Source organism: Prinia subflava, chromosome 7 (assembly GCF_021018805.1).
Source record: "Prinia subflava isolate CZ2003 ecotype Zambia chromosome 7, Cam_Psub_1.2, whole genome shotgun sequence".
Classification (NCBI taxonomy): Eukaryota; Metazoa; Chordata; class Aves; order Passeriformes; family Cisticolidae; genus Prinia; species Prinia subflava.
In genome coordinates this window covers 28,863,867-28,887,535 of record NC_086253.1, presented here as the reverse complement: position 1 = coordinate 28,887,535, position 23,669 = coordinate 28,863,867, and the positions used below count along the sequence as shown (strand labels likewise).

The 23,669-nt window shown below is 35.8% G+C and overlaps 1 protein-coding gene across 6 annotated transcripts in view; it reads left to right on the top strand.

Annotated features, from left to right (window-relative positions):
- Window positions 1-22,453, top strand: part of SGCZ (sarcoglycan zeta) — a 445,512-nt gene extending 423,059 nt beyond the window's left edge. For all 6 annotated transcript variants that reach the window (XM_063402015.1, XM_063402017.1, XM_063402018.1 and 3 more), the window contains 2 exons: window positions 9,217-9,340; window positions 21,881-22,453. In XM_063402015.1, coding sequence (XP_063258085.1) covers window positions 9,217-9,340; window positions 21,881-22,108 — 352 coding nt within the window. In that variant the 3' untranslated portion in view covers window positions 22,109-22,453. The remainder of the gene's footprint in view (window positions 1-9,216; window positions 9,341-21,880) is intronic.
- The last annotated feature ends 1,216 nt before the right edge of the window (window positions 22,454-23,669 follow it).

Below are 23,669 nucleotides of genomic sequence, written 5' to 3'. Positions count from 1 at the left end.
TCAAATAATAGCTAGAAAGGTTTTGCTTTCATACAGTGCTGTTACACAATCCTTCATGAAAGCTTTTCTGTCAAATCCCAAAAACTAATTAAATATGACTTTCATTAGTTGGGATAAGTAGCATAAGAGAATCATGCATTAGAATCAGGAAAATTAATTATATCTTAATAATTTAGTCTTCCTGTTTCTCTCACTACTGTTTCTCACAGGAACACAGTTAGGAAAACTAAACTGCCAATATATTCCCCAAATACTGGTTTTAGGCCAATAGTGCATTAAAATATGGTGCACTAATAGGCAATATCCATGCACAAAATAGACAGACAGTAGTTAAATGCAGATAACTTTGCCCTCAATAACATCCCTAATAAGAGGATGAATCAATTTGTTGTTGTCCTCTGGAGATAACTGCAAGATCAAATTTAAAAGTTTTTTCTCTTCTGTGTCATGCCTCGCACACCACTGTCAGTTAATCCTTCCAGCTAATGCTGGGAATAATGACATGAAAACTGATCGAGTGGCAAGGAACCATGCAAGATAGCTGGATTCTGCTTTACCTCTAATATGAATTAAAAATATTCCTGTCTTGCACAGGAGGTCTGGTTTACTTAGAGTTGTCTGACTGTAAGAAACACCTTTTGTGACATTTAAGGAGTGGTTTACTGATAGGTCAAAATATATATTTTGTAAAAGCCTAGAGCCAGAGAACGCATCAGAAATTTCGAGCTTAACTTGTTAGTGATCTGAGCAAGTTGAGAGTGACAAAATCACCATGTCTCTGTTCATCTATTTTTAGCCAGAAATAAACAAAATCTCATCAAAAGGTAGAAGATGCATCAGAGTGAAAAAAAACCATTTCCCTGCATATGCTGTTTAAATGATGTCAGATTCTAGTTACATTCAGTGCCCAATAATAATAATAATAATAATAATAATAATAATAATTACTATTTTTATTTTCTAAATTTTTGGTAGTTATTTCATTGTTTGGGCGTATATATTGACAGAAAGTTGTTTCCTAAGTCTTATCACTAGCTGTTGAAAATATGGTTTTTTACCACACATGTTCATACAAAAACAGATATGGGTATAGTGAAATCTGAAAAAATTCCAAAAGTTAAGCTTCTCTTTTTAAATATGCACATGCTCGTCTCTTTTCAAATATACATTATATACCTTATATATATTTTTATATATATATATATATATATATAATTTTAAAGTATTTAAGTAAACAGAGAAGAAAACCAGTAATGAATGGTTGTAATTGCTATGCAGACAGAATAGAGTAGAAACAAAAGGTAGTTGGGTATGGCTCTTAAACTGAAAGAATAATTTGGTTTAGTGTTCAGTGATGATGATTATATTTGACATTGGGAAGGGAAAAGACTCTAGTAAGAACCAAGATATGAAGGATAAAAATATTACTATCACAAGAGATAGAAAAATCCATTGTGTTTCATATGGTTAATTTAGTATACTGGAGCCTCCTTTTCTCCAGGCTAAACTACCCCTGCTCCCTCAGCCACTCCTGTGTGTTCCACTGTAGACCCTTCACCAGCTCTGTTGGCCATCCCTAGACTCACTGCAGGACCTCAATGTCAGTGTTGTAGTGAGGGGTCAGACCTGGCCACAGGATCTGAGGTGCAGCCTCACCAGTGCTGGGTACAGGGGACAGTCACTGCCCTGGCCCTGCTGGCCACACCATTGCTGACACAGGCCAGGATGCCTTTTGCCATTTTGGCCACCTGGGCACAGCTGGCTCATGTTCAGCTGTGTTGGCCAGCACCTCCAGGTCCTTTTCTGAGGGGCTTTTGATTGTGTTTGCTTTATGATTATGCCCTGTCGTGGCTGCAGGAACCCACAGATGGGCTCCAAGAGCAGCTGTCTCAGCCTACACAGGGTTATGAAAGTAAATATATTACTCTATCAATCTCATCTGAAAACCCATATGAGCTTGTAGCAGTAGAAAGCATTTGCACAGTGCTGAGTTAATGAAAGTTATGGCAACTTTACACTGCAATTATTATGAAGGCAGCTGAGGATCTTTGTTTACACAAAGCTCAGTCATTTCTGACAGCCAGCATGACCAGTGAGTGCTCAGAGTGCCAGAGGTAGATGTTCAAGGTTTCAGTAGATGCCCTCCTGTGTGCCCTTGGCTCCTGCAGGGTTTGTTTCAACTGTGGTTGCTTTTACACTGCTTCCAGGTCCAAAATGCTGCTTAATTAATTCTAATTTCATGTAGGTCCAGCCTAGGACTAGGCACAACAGTCCACAATATGTTCAAGCTTTTCATTTTCACAGATACTGCAGGTAGAAGTGTTTCACTGTCTTTTTAAAGGGAAGTTGAGCAACACTCCTCCATGCCCAGGAGATATTAGAGATACCAGAACTCATTTCTGACATGCTTTGGACTCTAAATACAGTCTTGTTTCACCATACCACCATACCTGCATTTTGCTGTAGTTTTTCTGATGAAACATGATTTGGTATATTACTTATGTTCCAGAAAAATTGTGCTACATCTCATTAAGTAATGCTGCTGTAACATACATAATATTTTCATTTCAGGTCTTTCTTTTGATTCTAAGTGAACAGGCTTACAAATGCATTACTGAAAAGGGCTGCTGATAGATACTTTTTTCCAACTGAGCAATCTTTAGTTTCTTTAGATTTTCCTTATACAAAATTTCTCCACAAAGATTTTTTCCTCACTCCAGCTGTTCCTTTCCCCTTTCCGGGTATATTGCCATTTTCAGTGATGCTGTTTAATCATTTTCACAAGAAAAATAAGGCTTCTTAAATTTGCTGTGTGTCTGTCTATTCTCTCCTCTCATGTTCCTGATAGTTTGTGAAGCAGTTAGGCAGTTTCATACCAGGCAAAAGTTTTTTAGGTTTCTTTGTGTTTTCTGAAAGCTGGTGTCCCTCTAGAAACAGTCTAAAATCATCTCACAGTACTAATATTGCCTGCTGTCACTTTACCCATTTTTATACATGTGGTTTCAGAATACCCTCAGTTCTGAAATGTCTTGCTTCATGGCCAGGTGAAGGTTATAGCATGTGGGGTGCATGGAGTGTGCAGCAGTGCTGTGGTTGTGAGTGCAGACGTCTGGCTTGGGTTCTTATCTTAGCACCGTGTCAGAGCCAGACAAAGGATACAGACTGGATATAAGAACAAGGAGGCTCAAAAGTTAGAGGAGTACTTGAGTTTATGAAATTATTAGTTATGCAGTCCACCAAACAGCTTCTATTGATTTTATCTATAACTATACAGAGCACTCCAAAGATAGCTTTTACACATAGAGAAGAATGAATGATTTTACATGCCTTATCATATAATTCACATTTTATCATTTATTGTATCTCAGGATGGAATTCACTGCCAAAAGAATTAAAAAAGCTGTTTGACTTCTTCACAATCTGCTACTCAATTTTGTATTGCAGAGAGTAAAAATATCTCTAGTTTATTTGGACAGGGCAGTTGTGCTAAAAAACTTACTGACAGTAAACTCACCAAAGCTTTTCTGATTTTTTAAATGGTGGGCTGATTTTTTTGATTTTCTTCTTGGAATGTTTGGATACAATCCAAATATGGGCCGTTGGAAAATTTATTCCAAGGTCTCTCTGCTGTGCTTAATCTGCAGAGTTTGAAGTAGACCTGTTGAAAGATTTTCAGCAGAATAATTTTCCATGAAATGCAGTTTTCTTAAAATGTGCATCAAGCCATGTCTTTGGCTCAGTTAAAATATATGTTTGCCTCAGCTGAAATATATCTGTTTCTATCAGCTTAAGACCCTTTAGAGAAACAATATAGAAAATATCATTAGATAAATGCAGGTGGTCTGGACTGTTACTTCCTAATCACAGGAAGCTAATGGTTTTCAAAACTGAGACTCTTCAGACTCCCCCAGGCACTTTATCTTCAGATCTAACTCTTGACAAGCACTTGAGCATTTTCTGTGGGCATGTTGCTTCAGTCTCTTTCTGACAAGACAAATTTCTATTTTAAGGAAATGTATTCTGAAAGACAGCTCAGGTAATGGAGCTATTTCTGTAAAGAAGATAAACTTAATGTAAGAATGTTTAGCAGAAAGGCAGGGCATGTGTAGAAAGGGATTCAAGCCAGAATAAAAATAAGGAAGATAACGCAAAGGGAAATATTTAGGGTAGAATGGGGTAGGTCTAAGTTGTCAGAACTATTACAAATCCTTTTCCCATACCCTTCCTTAAGCAACTGTTTTGGATTGTCTCATATCCAGAACTCCTTCTCACAGCCTGGAAGTTTGGACTTTCAAGCACATTTTGGTATTTCTCTAAGAAATAAAAGCTCACGTACTAAAACTTACATTTCTACTAATTTTCTTCATTTTCAAAGGTTTGCGTTTTAGTTGACTTATGACTGCATGATTTTTTACTACCTGAGATGCCTCTTATGTTTTTGATTTGTTTTCTTCTGAATCCTACTGGTTTTGATAGCTTCCTTGTCTTTAGCTATTGCAGCTATGCCTTCACTCATGCTAAGAAACCATCATGATTTAAGTTCTCTTTAACCTTCCTCATATCACCTGCTTATTTAATCAAGCTCTTGCATTAAATATTTGCTTTTTCCAGCCTTTCTCACTTTGCCCTGATGCTTCTTCACTCTTTCTGTTCCTTTAACAACACTTCTGAAAAGCTCTTCACTGACCTTTCATTCCTTTTTATTCCTTCTCAGTAAGAATTTTTTATATATATTCTCAGAAGAGATCCTTTATTTCCCTGTGTGGGAAATAATTTTTCTGATTTATCATCTATACCAAATAACATTAAAATATTTGGTGGTTTCAGGTGTTACTATGACAATGCAGACCTATTGGATTTAAATCTGTGGCATCTACAGGCAATTAGAACACATCTTTGAGCCCGGTGAATTTCTAGGTTAGTGGGAGTTTTAGAAGTTATAATAAGGGCTGACACATGCCAAAGTCAGTGACATGCAGGGCATGGACATAACATGAATCCTGTACTGAATGCCATTCTACTATTTTGATTTAAGTCATGATAGCTTCCTCTTTGTTTAGTTTTATCATCCATCTGTTGAACAATTGGAAATTGGGAGAAAAAAAGGTTAATATTTACTGGTTCAAGCCAATATTAATTTCAAAAAACACGTACCTAACTCTCTGTTACTTAAGAGTTGTGTGTGTTGTCAAAAAACTAGAGACAAATCATGCCCAAGATTAGGTTTTCACGTAAATAAAAGTGAAGTTTTTCATGTGCATGTGAGAATTTTGCTTCTTAACAAAGAAAAACTGATGATCAGTAAACAATATTAAGAATGATGAGGCCTCCAAATTTACTCCTGCTTTTCAATAATAATAATAATAATCATCATCATCACCACCACCACCATCATCATCATCATCATCACCATCATCATCCTGAAAATATAAGCAATTTGTTAAAAACATCAGTATACAACAAGCTTCAAGAAATATAAATATTCTGGCAATGATTCCTATGCATCTTGAAGAGATGCATATTTTGATACGTGTAAATGTATCAAAATATTTCTAGTTACTTTTTTATATGTATGGTAAAATGTGCATGTATAACCTTGTAAATAGTTTAGGTAATAAGGTTGGAATGTTTGAATAATGGCTTTATTTTTATATCATTCCCACTGTTATATCAAATGTAGCCATTCAAGAATCCACTGTTTGAATAATTACAATATCTTAATAAAAAGTTTTAAGATTTTTTGTTACCATGGTCATAAAAGTCACTGGCGGTTCTCTATGTTGCAACCGGACTTCCAAGAAATTAACTGAATGGAAAGCCTAATCTTATCTATCACTGTAAGCATGCACTGGACTCCTTTAAGACCCTTGGTCTCTCTGGAGGTCTTCTGAAATAATTTTCTTTTGGCATCAAGACAGCTAGCTCTTCTTTTCATAATAATAGAAATTGAAATAATCTATATTTTAAATTGTTGGAGGTTTCTGGAAAACAACATTTTCAAAATTATTTTGAAAAAAATTCTTAACTCTAGTTTGGAACAAAATCCTTTCATTCATGGGAGAGGAGGATCCTGCATTCTTTGAGGTTTTGGGTTTGAGCCTACTTGTTTACAATAAACCAGTAGGAAGAGGAATAGAGAGAGAATTGGCACCATCCATTTGCCTTCCTTCTTGTCTTAGTATGTCTTACCACTGTCCCAGTCTGCCATAAGTCTTGACCTACAGGCAGCAAGATCAATGGCACAATTATTTTAATCTATGGAAATCTACAAAAAGCTGACTAAGTAAATGTGCAGACCTTCTGTTGGTTTTATATTTGCAAAACCTTTTTTTTTCCTAGTAGGGTTCCTATTTTCACTGAAAAAAAGCACAATATGTGTTGTATAAAAGTTAAATACTGGGAACTGTTGATTTCTTGACCCCCAAGTATGAAGATGTCAATAAAGGGGAAATGAGTACCTGTTTTACATGAGAAATCTCTAGCTGATATATTTTTAATTCACTGTTTTGAATAGAAATTCTAAATTGGTGGAGGGTTATATCAGTTGTTTTATTAAGTGGCATGGGTTGGATATAGGGCTTAAATAGACACAAAGCAAATAAATTTTTGGCTTCTGCACAGGGGAATCTTCTATCTGCTTCTATTTTAAGAAATCCTTTCCACTAGCCAAGAAAAAAAAATTAACATTGATAAATTATATCCCATGTGAGTATGAGGGATATGCAGGAGGTAAATCTAAAATATTAGTTAAAACCCAAAAGAAACCTTTTCTTTTGGTTCATATTCTAAATTATTTTTCTGTAATACAATCTAGGTCAGCTTGTTAACAGAAAATACAGAATGGAGAAAAAATGTTTCTGCATTTCTGATGAGAAATATTTTAATACCTTCAAAGGAATATATTCAAGATATTTTAAAAGTTTCCTTTTCTAGCAATAGTTCATTATTTCAGCTCAAATTCATATGGCTTTGATCTTATGAAATTTATCTTTTTTCACAAATTAGCCGCTGATAATTAAAAAGAAAAAGCCCTTCTCTGCCATGGATAGATCATCTTGCTTAATCACATATAGCAAATTGACCAATTATATTATTTTAAAACTCCATTTAAAAGCCTTTTTGGCTTTCCTTTCTGGTTTTGTTGTTTCTGTCTAATAATAGCAGTAGTTACCTTCTCCATCAGTTTGTTGTTTGGGAAAGAAAAATTAATTCTATGGATAGGATTCACTCATGGATGTAAATGCCACTGTGACAGGCTATCAGTAAACCTGAAAGGAAAGCAAATTCTCCATATGCTATTATAACAATACACTTTTCCTTGGAGGGATGAGGATTACAATGTGGAGTGCTACAATGAGTCTATAATGGAGATTAAAGGTATCAGAAATATGGCAAAGAAAATAGATTATAAAGACTCTGCATATCAAACCTAATTTATCTCTGAGCATTGAGGAAATAATCTATGTGTATAGACTCTTGCATTTGCAGTAGCATGCTGCAGTCTCTTTTCAGATGCAGATCAGCCAAAGAATAATAAGAAAAGTAAATTAGAACTGTAAAACAGATTTAGGCACTCAGTTTTACTAATAGATGGATGGTGTTCTAAAATCTGCCTTGATGATCATCAGTCATTCCTTGACATTTCTACCACATTATTTGATTTCTGAAGACTGCTAAGAATCTGTATTATCTAAAAAAAAAAAATTGTTCTCCAAGGTGTGGAGAAGGTTGAAATTATCAACCATTCAAGTTGAGAAATTAATTGGCTAATTATCTTTTTTTTAGACAAACATGAAGTTATTTATGCTAATGTACTTCATGAAAACTGTGATGAAAGTAGACTGAATAAATCTAAGCTATACACTGTCAAACATTTATTCTCAAAGAAAACCATAGGTAAGCCCATGAGGTAAAACCTCATTAAAGCAATGGAGTACTCTCAGAAACCTAATTTCTAAACTTTATAATTTGCATAATTTATAAAATATTTTGGACATTCTTTTCCTGCTGACCTCTAGCCATCAGAAGTTCACAAACTACAACCTGAAAAGTACTTGTGTATGTCATTAAATAATTCATGATATTTAGATTCTTCCCCAGTACAAAGAACTGCAGAACCTTCTACCAACTTCTTACAAAGTTTCAAAAATAAGAAAGAAAACAGCCTAGCAGTAGCAAAGATAGATATTTTTCTATTGTTCCTCTCTATCTGTATCCCATGTGTTTTGTTTTAATATCAGTATCTACTAATTGTGTTTATCTCTATGTGGATGCCTGCTTTTAATAGCTTCATATGTTTGCTGAATAAATGCTGTTCTTTTTTTTCCCCATTTCTTTTCTTCCTTTCCCTATTGAGTGTAGTGGCATGCAACAAACAGAAATGTTTCACCATCTTAGTAACTTTCTTTGCATGCAAATATGGCACTTTGGTTTTTAAATGGTAGTCCAGACCTGTTCTCTGTGCTTAAAAAATGCAATAGTTGAAATACTTTGAAATTCCCTTGTTCCATTGCTCGACAGATTTCATCTGGCTTTTCTGCATCAAATTCTCTGTCAAACTACTCTCTCAATTATACATCTAGTACCCCATTATATTTTTGGATAGCTATGACCCTAACACTTTGCTGAAGAGGGAAATATAGTGTTTCCTTCAAGTGACTCAGTGTAGACATTTTTATCATTAACATATTTCATCTTACAAAACACCTTTGTTCAGGTAAAGTGGAACTGTGTCCTGCCATTATATTACCAAGTTATAAATAGATTAAAAAAAATTGTCTCCCTCTGTTATAGTGCTATGCAATGTCTACAACGGAACACAATCAGAATCTGCATTGTTTCCTAGTTCAATACAGTTTTCATCCTGTCATTTTCCCTATTTGGCATGTGAGCATGTTTTCTGCAAAATCTTTGCATTAGTACTTCCCTAAGTACTTGCCTAGATTTGGGGGGCTTTTTGACGGGCTTTATTTGCATGGTTTCTTAGTATAAGGCATGACTAAGGCATGAAATCAGTATATTCTTAAATACTGCTGAACTTTTTTCTTTCTCTGTGTCATAAAAGGCAGTCATGGAATCACATGTGTAATTTGTTTTTCCTTTGTTACCTTTTAAAATGTGTTAATATCTGCCTGCATCCTGGGTTTTGAGGCTGAGAAGGTTTTGGTGGTTAAGTTCAGTGCATTTTTTTCTCAGTGACTGTTTTTTGTCTTTCAGACTTGAATCTCCCACTAGATCTTTGGTGATGGAAGCACCTAGGGGAGTACAAGTCAGTGCAGCTGCAGGAGACTTAAAGGCTACCTGTAGGAAAGAACTGCACTTACAGTCCACAGAAGGGGAGGTAAGTTCAGCCAGCAGAGAAATGTTCTACAGCTCTGCCCAGAATAACACAAACAGTTTGAGGAGGGTTTATGCAGCAGCAAGGTATACAACAGAAAAAATGTCCTGCATTTGCCTTTGTTAAAGTTATTTTTGTTTAGCTTGTTCAATTGTTATTTCCTTTTTTACAAATGTTTGAATCTCTAAGTTTCGTTCACGCTAAAAATAAACTTTGTTAAATTAATACAGATCAGAAGTACTTGTAAATTAAGAGTCAAAGAAAAAGCTTCCATGGAACAGAGTCAGTTAAGTGATACTGGTAAAAAAATAATTTGGATTAATCTGTCAAAATAAAACAGAGAAGTTTGGATTAATTTGGATTAATGCATCATTAAACCATGATTAAGAGGTTTAACAAATTTGGAGTTAAACCTGTGGTTTAACTCCTTAATCTCTAACTATCTCTGTCAGAGACAGAGCACTTCCATTGTATGTTCTCTCCTGTTTCATTAGTGTCTTGTTTCAGATATCAGTGAAAAGTGACTGACATAAAAAGGTTTTGGTAGGGATTCTTCAAGTGTAAACCTGTGTGAACTCAGGAAAATGATACAAAATGGAGTAACCTGTTGGGATGGCAATCTATGTATTGCAGAAATGCATGAAGGATTGCTGGTATGGGAGTCCTTTCATCTTGAGAACATAAAATGATATAACATTAAAAAAAAAAGGCAAAAAACTTGTTTAAGGCTTTCAAGAGCTCTCAGATTTCTATTTGGCACTTTGGAGAAATTGATAGATTTTCAAATTGTTCTCAGTGGGGCTTGCTACATAACAGCATTTTTGGAAATCCATAATGTAAATATTTCATTGTGAACGGAGATCTTTAGAATTTTTTTGCCTTTTGTGTTTTTAATTTGTATTCTCTACCAAATGTTTCCAGATATTTTACAAACTATCCAACATAAGCAAACCCAAACAAAACCAACATACACATCTTTGACAGATAGTCCCCTGGAATGCACACTGCATTACAATGCAGGCAGGAACATTTTGGCCAATATACTGCATCAAAAGCCTGTTTGATATCATTTTTTTATTGATGCAAGTATCTGCAAGATACAAGCATAATTAAAGCACTCTGTTTTCCTAATTCAGAGTCTCAAATACTTATATACCACGTCCCCCCCTTTTTTTTTAGTTTTTCCAAAAGTCAGCTCTTCCCTGATCTCTCATCTTTACTTAACACCTCTCTTACTGTTCCCTAACATTGCTGAGATAGAAGTAAAAAATCTAACCCTCTTTTAATATTAAATATTGTCCTGCTTCACCATTGTCCTTTCTGTTGGTGTTTTTAAGTCTAGAGCTTCCTGTAACCTCTCTTGTTTTCCCTTCATAAATCCCTACCAGGCCAAATCTATTGTGTTTCCTAAATTTATTAACATAAATTTTACAAATAGAATGTATTTCATTGTCCTTTCCCCTCATGATATGGCCAGAGGAGAAAAATAAAACTTAAATTAAAATTAAAGTTAAAAAAAAAAAAGAAGCCAACAAAAAGACTGTTACCTTTCCTTAGTCTTCCAGTAAGCGATGCTTATTTCTATATTCTCCTTGGTTTGTATCATACAGCTCTTCATTCAAATATTTTATCTGTGGATCCATCAGGTTTTTTTCTCTATATCAACACTGTGATTTAATTGCATGACTTCTCATTTTCTTAAGTATTTACTATACCTTTTTGGAAACGTAGTTTTGGAAATAATGTCCTATGACCTCAGCTGGACTTTGACAATGGAAATCCAAGAAAAGATATAATGCCTATATTATGTATTATTCAGAATTGAAATTCAATTTGGTATTAAATGTTTAGTAACAAAAATTGCCAGTGAAAAGCTCACTTTTCTGAACTTCATATTAAAAATCAGTATTTTCTCTGTGTGATAAGACTTAGCACATCTATGATTTCCTACATAGATGTTAGATTGAAAATTATCAGAATACCAATTACCAACCTCTCTTTAATCTTTCCCAATGAAGTGTTCAAGAAATATACATCTGACAAAGTTCAAAGTCTTGAATGCTTGCAATTTCAGTAAGATCTGAAATGAACTGTAGCCTAAATCCACAGAGAAATTCAATCCTGAGGTCTAACCAATGCTTTTATAGTCCACTGTTTAATCTCTTCCACCAGAGAGGGTTAGAGGGAAATGCAGAAACACTTTGGAAGGCATATGACAGGCACCACAGATACAGATGTTGTGCAAAGCTACTATGGCCATGTTAGGGAATTGCTGGACTAATTACAGCATGGTGTGAGGAACCAGGGTGAACATCTGATGGATTAAATATCTACACAACAAAATATTGATTGCTTTTCCTGCTTACAGCCCAACAGATGAACTACAGATTAGCAGACAGAATAAAAAAATAAAGGTTTTATCATTATTCATTTTTAAGAAAACACATTCTAAAACAACAAAGTATCTGTATTAAAAACAATCTTCATTTCAGCCTAAGAATTGAATGCCTTATCAGTCAGGTTTCCTCCACAAATAAATTAGTGTTGTCTTTGTGAATTGGACCTCTGAACCATTTTCATGATAAGACAATTTGTACTAGAAAGAAATGCAATGGGTTTTAATTCTGGTTAACTAAATATAATTTTTTAATGTTTGAAAGCTTTTACAAAAACTCATCAAAGATATGTGAATTAGTATTTTCTTTCTCTAGCAAAGTTATTGTCCTATTATGACAGCAAATGACTATGTGGCACCTGGAATCAACCAGTTATAGCCATGTTACAGAACATTATGCATTTACTGACTATGAAACATAGATTTTCCTTTTATTTAAGAATAACTTCAAAATATTTTTAAGAACATAAATGTGTTTATGAAATACTTTCCCTCTAGCTTTATTTCTATGCAGTATAATCTTTAGCCTCCCACATCACAAACTGAATGCCTCTGCAAGCACCCTAAATTCTGATGTTTTGTACATTTTCTTTTTATTTACTGCAGTATTATAATAATCCTTTTAGCCCTATTACACATTATAAGGTGTGATCCCAGACTCAATACTGGGGGCTGTAATTTAGATTCAGATTCTGCTGCCCTTTCTAAACCTCTTGAGCTGCACCCTTGTGAGTCGAGGCATCAGCAGAATCCTTTGATTCAATTATAACTTGGCATTTAATTGTGAACTATGTATTATTCTATAAATAAACCATAACCAATGGTTTAAAGCAGCAATCATTTACCAGGAACGTGAAATGTGAAGCTCCAGGCTACAGCTGAATCCAATGGTTCACATAAGAAGAAAAAGATCATCTCTTGTCTGGAAATTTAGCACAATGACTCCTAGTTCACTACTGCTTTTTCACATAAAAGTGCAATGCAAAAGTACATTTTAATTTTGAATTCTGTAAGTACTTGATTTTACTAGACATAAAAATGTTCAAATTTAATCTGAAACACATAATTTTATAAAGTTATAAGTTTAGCAAGCTAAAAGGTCTATTTTATGGTGTCCACTCATTTGCCTAACAACTAATTATCATAGTTTTGACCATCCAGAATCACAGAATGGGTCAGGTTGAAAGAGGACCACATTTGGTCATCTGGTCCCACTTCCCTGCTCAAGCAGGGTTTTTCTAGAGCACACAGCACAGGATTGTGTCCAGACGGTTCCTGAATTGTGGGATTGCATTTTATGGAAATGGTTTGCTCTGGCTCACCCCTGGAAAATGTATGGTTTATCCGAAGTCTGTACCCTCCCTGCAGTATCCTGTATCTGTAACCTCATTGGCTGGAGAATGTTACCGCGCCCCTTTGAACCTCTGTGATAAGAATGCTAAGGCAGAAGGCTCCGCCCCTCTTGCCCCTCTACCCCTGGAGGCCTCCTGATGCTCCCTTTCCCTCTCCTCCCTTCCCCCCCCCTTCCCTTCCCCTCTCCCTCAGTGAATAAACCCTCACCTCATCAGCATCCCACCGGCATCTGAGTCTCCTTGCCTGCCAGCGCGGGAACACCACGACCCCAAAAGACCCCGGGGGTCTCCGGGGGGCACTCCCCGGGGACCCCCCCTAAATTTAAACAACAACACTGAATATCTCCAGTGAAGGAGAATCCACAACTTTTATGGGCAATCTGTGCCAGTGCTCAGTTTCCCCACTAAAGAAGTTCCTTCTCATATTTAGGTGGAGCTTTCTGTGAAAGAGTTTCTGCCCATTGCCTCTGGACCTGTTGCTTGGCATCACAAAGAAGAGCCTGGGTCCATTCTCTGAGACCCTCTGTGCAGATACTCATAGATATTGATGAGGTCCCCTCCCAGATGTCTCTTCTTGAGACTGAACAGGCCCAGCTCCCTCAGCCTTTCCTCACAACAGAGATGCTCCAATCCCTTACTCATCTTCATTGCCCTCCACTGGACCTGCTCCAGGAGCTCCATGTCTCTCTTGTCCTGAGGAACCCAGAGCTGGACACAGCACTGCTGATGTGCCTCACCAGGGCTGAGCAGAGGGGCAGGATCACTCCCTCAGCCTGCTGGCCATGCTCTTCCTGGTGCAGCCCAGGACACCATTGGCCTTCTCATCCACATGGGCACACTGCTGGCCATGGACAGCTTGTTGTCCACCAGGACCCCGAGGTCCTTCCCTGTGCAGCTGCTTTCCAGCAGCTCAATCCCCAGCCTGTGCTGGTTACTCATGGGGTTACTCCTCCTCAGGAGCAGGACCCTGCACTTGCCTTCATTGAATTTCCTTTCTCTCCAGCCTGTCAAGGTCCTTCTGCAGGGCTGCACAGCACTCTGGGGTATTGGCTGCATCAGTTTCTGAAGCAGAAGGCTCAGTAGGCTCAGGTCTTTGGAATCCTGAGCAGCTGCTCTGTGTCTTTCCAAGGGGCTGCTATGTAAGTTAGGCTTGGCACTTTCATTGCATCCTGTTGACTGTCAAAGATAGAGTCAATAAGAGGAGAAAGATGTACAGAGGCTTCTCATTTTTACAAATGTATTCATATTAATCACCTTGTCTGTGACCTTTCTCCTATTTACTTCTTTATGGCCTTGTATTTCCTGGTCAAATTACACTCTGTCATAGAGTATATTTTGTTGTTTCTGGCATAATGAGGCTTATCCCTCATTATGGTAAGGCTTATAGCTGTCACATTAAAATGAGTAATATTCTTTAACAGACAAAGTTTACTCAAAATCAGCGTGGCAGACAGGAGGCCCAGTTTATATTTACTGTTTTAGCACAGCACATTTAATGAAACACACAGAAAACATTATTTTGTAGAGTCTAAAAAATGCATATAGTATTAGCATTTGATCTATACTCCTGTCCAGTTCTAAATCCAGGACATGCATTTAACACAGATTAATAATTAATATTTATTAATATTTAATAAAACTGTAGTAATCTTCATTTATGCTTCGACTCATCAGTACCATTGAGGGTTTTTTAGGGTAAGATTTGATTTTAAGTACAAATTTTTCTAAATTTAATACACAAAAGTATATATTGGTACTTCTGAGTTATAACCCCAATACAATATATTTGAACTTGTAAGTTCAAATAAAAGCACCATTTAAAAAAATTTGGTCGCATTTTTGTGGATGGTTTTTATGTTCTGAAACAGAAAATAAAAAAGATACAGGACTTTTTAAATTAAGTAGATACACTGAAATTGAATTACCTTGTTGTACACGCTGCTTACCATAACTATGCAGGAATGGCTGATCAAAGACAAAAAGCATTTCATAGATTAGTTCAATTCAACTAAGTTATTCAACCAAGTTATGTTTGTTTGAGATTAAATGTATGCAAAAAAATTAAATGTTTGTATGCATGAATTGAGTTCAATAGACAATTATCAATGGCAGGCTCTAGAACTCGAAGATCCACTTTTATTCACCAAAAATCATCTCATACATGTTCTGCAGTTTGTTTTCAAAGCCTTTTCATGGTATTAAGCAGTTGACTTCTCACTGTTATCTGTGAAGAAAGAGATTAGTGAAAATGAAGGGAATTTTTCCTCTTTTTTTTTTTTTAATTATAGTTTTAAAAAATTCTATTTGGATGTTTTGACGGATATTTAAAATCAAATGCATACTATTTTTTTAAAAAGCCTTTCGTTTTCAAACCAGTTATTCATGTGTAATTTAATTTATAGAAATAAACAGTTCTGGACCAGTTTAAAATCAAAAATACAAAACTGCAAAAGCAAAGCGATTTAACTGACAGCACCTATATGTAATTTTTTTTTTCATTGCCAAATTTTCAAGATCCACACCAGAAAGAATTTTATTAGAAAGGTAAAAGAGGCAATGAATAATTTATTATATTTTTTTAAAAAAAAATTAACATTACTTTTTAATCCAATGATTACTTGAATGGTAATTAAGTTTTTGTACTCTGTTAATGAAGCACAAGTATTCCAAGTACATTTTCTTTTCTGGATTGTGTATCTAAACCACAGTCACATCTGTCCAAGACTGAATGAATTTGCAAAAACTGAAAATTGCTTCTGTAACAGAAATAATAAATACACCAGAAAGTGTTTTTCTTCAGCAGAAACCCATATATTGTATTTGGGTTATAAATCAGAACTACCAATATATACTTTTTTGTATTAAACTTAGAAAAATTTGTACTTAAAATCAAATCTTACCCTAAAATAACCTCAATGGTACTGATGAGTCGAAACATAAATTCATCCACTCAAGTATGAACTGTACACTTCACTAATGTGCAGTGTTATTTTTAATGTATAGATATGTTATTTTTCAATTCTCGTTCAGTTGTCAGTATTTGTGTTCATAACATGGAGATGGGAATGGGAGCGACACTGCCAGGGTGGTTCTGCTCAGGTGTACCAGGTATAATCTTCACAAAGAGAACATTCACCACACCAGGCCACCCTTAGGCTTGAAGATCTCATTTGTCCTGTGGTCAGCTGATCCTAGTACTGTAGAGAATACATTGTCAATACACAGTTTGTACTAGATATTTTGGTCTCCTCTGAATATTTAGTATATTCCGTTTCATCTCAGTCATTAGATAAATTTCACTGTTAAACTGTTCCTCAAAACTGTTAATCATAATGACTAGTATTGTTCCAGATATTGTGCCACCCTGTGCTTAAATTTTCCAGTATATATGCTATCAAGTTAATATTTTAATTTTTCATTGTGGCTTTTTGTTCCTTTTCCCAGAACTCTCATTTATATGTAATGAAAGCCACAGATAAGTGTTAGAATAAATGGTCCATGCAAACTAAAGTACTTCAATTTACCCTATAGTTCATCTTAACCTTGAATATTGAAACACATCAGCATATGAAAATTACATAGTTGAATCTACTGACCTAATCTGTATAATCCTCTTTGTAGGATGCTTCTGATAGCCTTTGCAGAATAGCAAAAAGACTAAGAAAAAACCTTGCATTCCTGTAATTCAGAATAATTGAATATTTAAGGGAATCCAAAAGGTTTATTTAATGAGACATCACTACAGTGTCTTCTCATACTGGTTGATTAGCATCCACCTATCAGATTTCCTTCTTTTCTTTCACATTTCCTCCAGTTTCCTGTCATTTCTTATCTACATTAGACCTGAAATATGCCTTTGCAGTCCTATAAAATTGCCTGTTTAATCGGAAAGTACATGGATACAGAAAATTCTTCATTGTCTGTAAATCCTATGTTTTTAATTTGGCTGTATCATCTTAAACTGTCATTTGCTGTCTTGACTAAGATCTATTGGAGAATTTTATACATGACATGTTCATATCTCTGTATTAAAGGGCTTGTATGAGTATTTGATTTTTTACCTCATGCCTACATGTTTCTCACTGAAAGTTTGCTCCTTCAATTTAGTTCTTTGTTTTGTAGATAATCTATATTTTCTGGCTTCCCTTCCTCTCCTTTTCCCTTTCAGTGTTCAGATTAACAATACAGTCTGATGAGCAGGTGAATGGCAGATCTTTGTTAGCAAAAAGTGTATGTAAAAAGAGTACCATTTTTCCTTTCCTGTCACATACACTACAGGCTGATTCAGTTTGATACTATAATCAGTCATAAATCATTTCTACTTTTAAATATTATAGATCTAATATCTTCTTATCTGTAGTAAGATGAACACAAGAAAGCAGTGATCTGGGATTTCTAAACCTTAAGTGTTTAGAGAGAATGAAGCTGCTCAGCATTCTGCTCTCCATGAAATAACATTTCTCTTAGTAGCTGCTGCCTTTTCCATCTTGCAATCTGTCAGTCAGTCTCCTACAATGTTTCAAGAATGGATGAAGGCTTTGATTTTATTTGTGCCTATCTATCTGCTGAGGAGTGGGACTCTCAGAAGGAGTATGACTGGCCTACATTGCTTTGATGCATGTGAGGTATTAAATGGCTTATCTCATACCTCTCACAGCAAAACAGAGTGGAGAAAGATCATGTACACAGGCACTTCCAGTAGCTACTGTCATCTAGCAACTGTGCTCCCTAGAAACATCATACTGTTTAATTTTTTGTCTTGCCAATTCTTCCCTTCTCTTTAAACACCTGATAACATCAGGCATAAAACAGTAAGTAGTTTAAGTTTTGCTGCTGTTGGAGGACTTTTCAGCCATGAATTTCAGTTTCTAGCAGATCAGAGGAGAGGAAATGTATATCTTCAAATATGCACACTGAAATTCCTCATGTGTTAGAATACTCTGGTGGAATATTTGGATTCCTGCTTAACTAACAGATAGCAATGTTGCATGCTCTCTAAATTTCATCTTTCATTTATAACCTTGACAGCATATGTACAAGGTGGATTTTAATATTGGCTTTAAACCATCTTTATTAATCCTCTTCATCTCAGGCTTCACCAGGGTGTAGCTATAGGGATATGATTAAATTTGACTCACTGCAGTCAAATTTATCAACCTCTTAGGAAGCCAGTTCAGTTTTTCTCAGACACCAGACCCTAGTATCCACATTGCTTACCAGATGTTCTGGGATGCAGGCTAGGACAGGACTCGATAGCTACCAGGCAGGATTATGATACCAGATAAACCTGGATTGTACATCACAGTGGGAAGTTTGAAAGTACCAGTGGAAAAGCCTGCACAGCTATGCTTATAAAAATCATTTCATTTAATGAGAAAATAACTGAGCTACATTGTGTTGTAATGCACATCAGAGTAAGGTGCTCTGGATTAAAGCCTTGGAGCAGTACACTGCAGAACACCTGCAATGATAGATTCTAGAAGTGTAACTGTCCTGATGTAAACAAACCAAAAAATTATTGAGCTCACAGCAAATGAAATAATAAAATTCAAGAGATTTGACTCCATCCAGATCTCTGGCACATAGGCCCTCTGACATTTTGAGTTAATTCTTGTTTGAATCAAAACATTTCTTTTAGAACTCGTTTAATTTTGTTTACAGATTTTTTGTGCTCCTTCCCCATCATGACTGCAGCTAAGCTATTAAAATGGCCAGTCACACAATCTGCCAAAAGTATAAAGAGCTCATCTTGTATTTTGTTGGATTTCCTTACACGTATATCTTCTGTATTGAAGTCTTCTTTATTATTACATATATAATATTCTAATGACTCCAGCTTCCACAGAAATAATCGTCTTCTTTTCTCCTTTGGCATTCCAAGTATATCAAGGTGTGCTGGTTTTGGCTGGGATAGTGTTTATTTTCTTCACAGGGGATGGTATGGGCAGTGGTTTGGATTTGTGCTGAACACAAGGTTGATAATAAAGAGATGTTTTCGTTGTTGCTGAGCAGGGCTTTCACAGAGCCAAGGACTTTTCTGCTTTTCATACTGCCATGTTGGGGAGGAGACTGGGGCTGCATGGGAGGCTGGAAGGTGGCACAGTCAGGGCAGATGACCTCAACTGACCAAAGGGACATCCCATACTCTGTGACATCAGGCTCACTATGTAAAGCTCCTGGGGGAAGGAGGAATAAGGGGAGGGCCTTTGGAGTGCTGGTGTTTGTCTTCTCAAGTCGCTGTTACGTGTCATGGGGCCCTGCTCTCCTAGAGATGGCTGAAAAGCTGCCTGCCCGTGGGGAATAGTGAATTCATTCCTTAGTTTGCTTTGCTTGTGTGCATAGCTTTCACTATTAAGCTGTCTTTATCTAAACCCATGAGTTTTCCAGCCTCCATCTTTCCAATCCCCTTCCTGATCTTTCTGGTGGGGGAGTGAGTGAGGGGCTGCGTGGCACATGGCTGCTGGCTGGGGTTAAACCATGACACAAAGCTTACTGAAAGCCAGTATTAAAAGTCCAAAAGGCCACACAGATTTTTTTCTTTTTTTAGCTCTATTTGTTAAAAGTTATCAAGAACTGCCAATTAAAAATATATGACATTACTGGCTCCAGTTTAATATCCTATTGAGTTACTGTTGAAATTGAAAGTATTTTATCACAGTCATGTTCTGACATCAATTTTTGATCTTTCTCCAAGTACAGACCTATGCTGACCATTATTTAGTAAAAAAGATATACTTACATAGACCTTGCATTGTTAAACCCTACTGGAGTTTTATGAAATTCTATTGATAACTATTGTTACTAGTCTAATAATGGACCTGTTACCATTTGTTTTTCTTGATATGAGAAGTGAAAGAATACTTTTAATTACTTGTCACTCCATTAATTATTGTCTTTTGTTTCCTTCCCCCATTTTACCAGTTCTTAGTGTCTAGTTTGTTACTATTTTCCCCATCTCTTATTTTTTGTTTTATATTTGCCATAGTTACTTTCACGTTTACTCTTAGCTGAGCTGAATATTTTAACATGTGTAATCTTTTTTTTCCAGCTGTAATTCTAGCAGAACATTATTAATTTTTTCCAAACACCATCCACATTTCTTACATAAAAACTATTTCTGCAGGGGTTATGACTACTAATTGTCTCAGGCCTGTAATCCTAGACTTTCCAAGCAACATTGTGTGTATGTGTGTATAAATACATCATTCTATAAGTTGCAGAACAAAGATAATAATTTGCTGCATTTTAGTTTTGTGATCACTTCCTCTATCAGTCACGATGTGAATAAAAGCAGGCATTGTGACATGCAGATGTCACCTTTGCCTCTGAGTGTCTCCCCTTCTGTCCCTTTTAATGAGTATTTCCTTCATGACAGTACATTACTGTAGGAGCTGGAGAACCTACAGTGATGGGGAGCTATAGTTTTTGGGGCTACTTTCAGACTATATTACCTTCAATAATTCCAGTCATTTACAATGCTTCTGTTGTGGATGGAAATATGAATATTCATCAATCCCTGCATGGAATTTTATCCAGACATTTTTTTTTCCAGCCTGCTATTCCTGACTTATCTACAGCAAGAGCTCAGTAGTGCTTCTACACTGCTTTGCTGCCATATATCACTTATGTCATCATAAAATAATGCTTGTCTCCTTTAGGAAAAAAAAAAAAAAAAAGCAATACTTTCCATATTTCTTCAGGTTCTTTACATGTACCATGAACACTGTGGTATAACAATGTCAAGTTGGCTTTGTTGATTTTAGATACCATATAAAAAACACAAGCAAGTATTTCAGGAACTCATCTTTTCCTGAGCTTCACAGTGTCACCTCCAGAGCTTAAAGCCATTTTGATTTGTTACCTGTCTTCTAGAAGTTCTTAGTCTGCTCCTGAGATAATGACTGATCTTACTTTAGCTGCTATTTACTCTTTCCATAAATAAAAAAAAAATTCTGAGCAGCTGGACACTCATCTGTTTATGCTAGTAGAAGACTTGTGGTTTTCTGCAAATGTAAGTGTAAATTTTGGAGAACTCAACAAAGATTTATGAATGTTACTGGTATCTACAGTTTCATACTGACTTATTTTATTTCCAATGGCAGATTAAAAAAAAAAAAGCCCACAATATTTTTTAATCATATTCAATGTTCAAAAACAAATGGGAATAACTTGATGACCTTTTTAATAAGACTTTAACCTGAAATCTTTCCTCCTCTTAATTTAGGACAAAGAAGCTCTTTATTTTGTGCCTATGTCTTTGTAACCTCATTTAATTATTCTCTGGAAGCAGGTATTGTTAAGCCCATACAATTTAGCACAGTTCAGCACATATTTTCAACTGCTTACAGGAACACACTGGGGAATGTGCTTTAATATCTCTTCACACTTATTAAAATACAAATTCTGCCAGAGCAAGTATATGCTGCTGCTATAAATGAATAAATGTTAATCATAAAATGTACAAGTGAAAATTCTTCCTATTCAAGAATATTGTCAAAATGTTTTTGTATAATAATGTTTGTACCTGAATAAGCATGTTGGTGAAGTAATTGAATATATTGTCATAATGACTATTAATGCAGAAATTACTACTCAGAGATGAGAAACAGTAAATGCTGACAGCTTTTTTATTTTTAAAGAGTAATTTCTAATATATCTTTATAATACTTTCAATAAAATATTTCTAAAATTTTAAATATATTTCTAAAAAATCACAGCTGCCTCAAAGGACTTCTTTAAAATATGTCTCACTGCTAAATGAAATTTATGTAATTCTTTTTTTTATCCCTCTTTTAGATATTTTTAGATGCAGATACAATCCGCCTGGGAAACCTACCAATGGGGTCCTTTTCATCCTCCTCCTCCTCCTTCTCCTCCTCCTCCTCCTCCTCCTCACCCAGCTCTTCAGCTCCTCGCCAGACTATCTATGAGCTCTGCTCCTGCCCCAATGGTAAACTTTACCTGTCCCCAGCAGGAGCAGGCTCCACATGTCAGTCCAGTAGCAACATCTGTTTGTGGAGCTAGAGTGACTCTGTTTTATCCTCACACCAGAAGAGCCTTTTGTTCCCATCCCTCTGCTTCACGGTTCAGTTCAGTTTCCCTCGTGGCGCGTTGGACGCTGCAAGCGGCCTGCAGAGCAACTCCTTCCACTGCAAGCAGGAGAACAGCGCTGCCTTCCCTCGTGGCTGGTGCTGCCACTCGACAGAGATGGGAGAGACATGTCCAGAAATCAATGTATTCTTCATCAGGAAACCTACAACATGAGATCACCTTATTTTCCAAAAGGGACAATAACACAGGTGCCTTTGCTACTTGAAGTGAAGCACATAGTTTTAGATTTTTGCAGGACCTGGATATGAACTGCACATAAATATATATCTAGAGAGAGAGAGAGAGTACATGAATTTACCCAGAATCTGATGGAGAGATGAATTGGTTCCCCCTGTATGATATATAACTTTACTGTCTGAAAGCACAATTTTCCATTAATGTTTTTGGATGTAAACTTTTATCCCTGAATTTTAAAATTTTAAAGCATTGTGTGATGCTTGCTTTACTAAACAAATTCAGTAAATGGTTTTTAATACAAAAAGAGACAGAATTCCTCCCTGAGTTTGGTTTCTTTAAAAATTTATTGTTACTATTTGTCTACTAAGTCTAGGGTTTTGTACACTAGGTAAATTTTGGAAGTGCTCAGCAATATTACTTTAAAAGTTAAAAAGACATGCTCTTATTTGTCAGATCTGAATGACCTTATATAATATTTTCGTGGCCATTGCATGTAAAGTGATTGCTTTAAGTAGAACATGCAGTTCCTGGAAAAGAAGAAGAGGGTAAAGAAGGAAATTCTGATGATATGTTTGTTTCTCAGTGTATTGCTCTTCACAAGGTTCTTAAAATTGGCAAATACAAAACCAAATGAGAAATCTTCAAAGGTACATCTTGCCCATTTTCTGACTAGGTCTAACTGCTGCCACTTGAACACAGAGCAAACATTGGTAATAATGTGATGCTGAGAAGCAGTGCACTAACAACTTGTATGACATTCACATTTATTATTCTCTTTTGTTTACCATCTGCTGCTGAGGTTTCAAAGTAATAGTAGTATATATAAAACCACATATTAAATGACATTCAGTATTATAAGTACATCGATATTATGTTGACTTTACCAGGTCTGTGTTTAAATTATGCAGCCACATTTGCACTGAGATCTCACTAGTGAGTTTCTTTTTTGACAAGTTTCATGTGGGATTTCTTTCTTGTATCAGTGTTCACACTTATTTGGCTTGATAGGTAATTGAGATCTTATAAAAAATGCTTAGGTATGCTGCTGGTAAATTTGTCACAATATTGATTAACCAGAGTATCTTGAAACTTGCAGAACCCAAAAAAATAAAACAATATAAAAATGTTTCCTAATGTGGAAGATGGCTTGATTGTGTGAGGTAAGTATGCTTTTTAATTCTATTCTTTAAATTACATCACTTAGCTTGTATTTTTAGAGGCTTCTGAATTAAAGATCCCCAGTGAAATGAGAGCTTTTGCAAAGTAATTCTAAAGCCAGGGGAGATGGTGCAAGGTG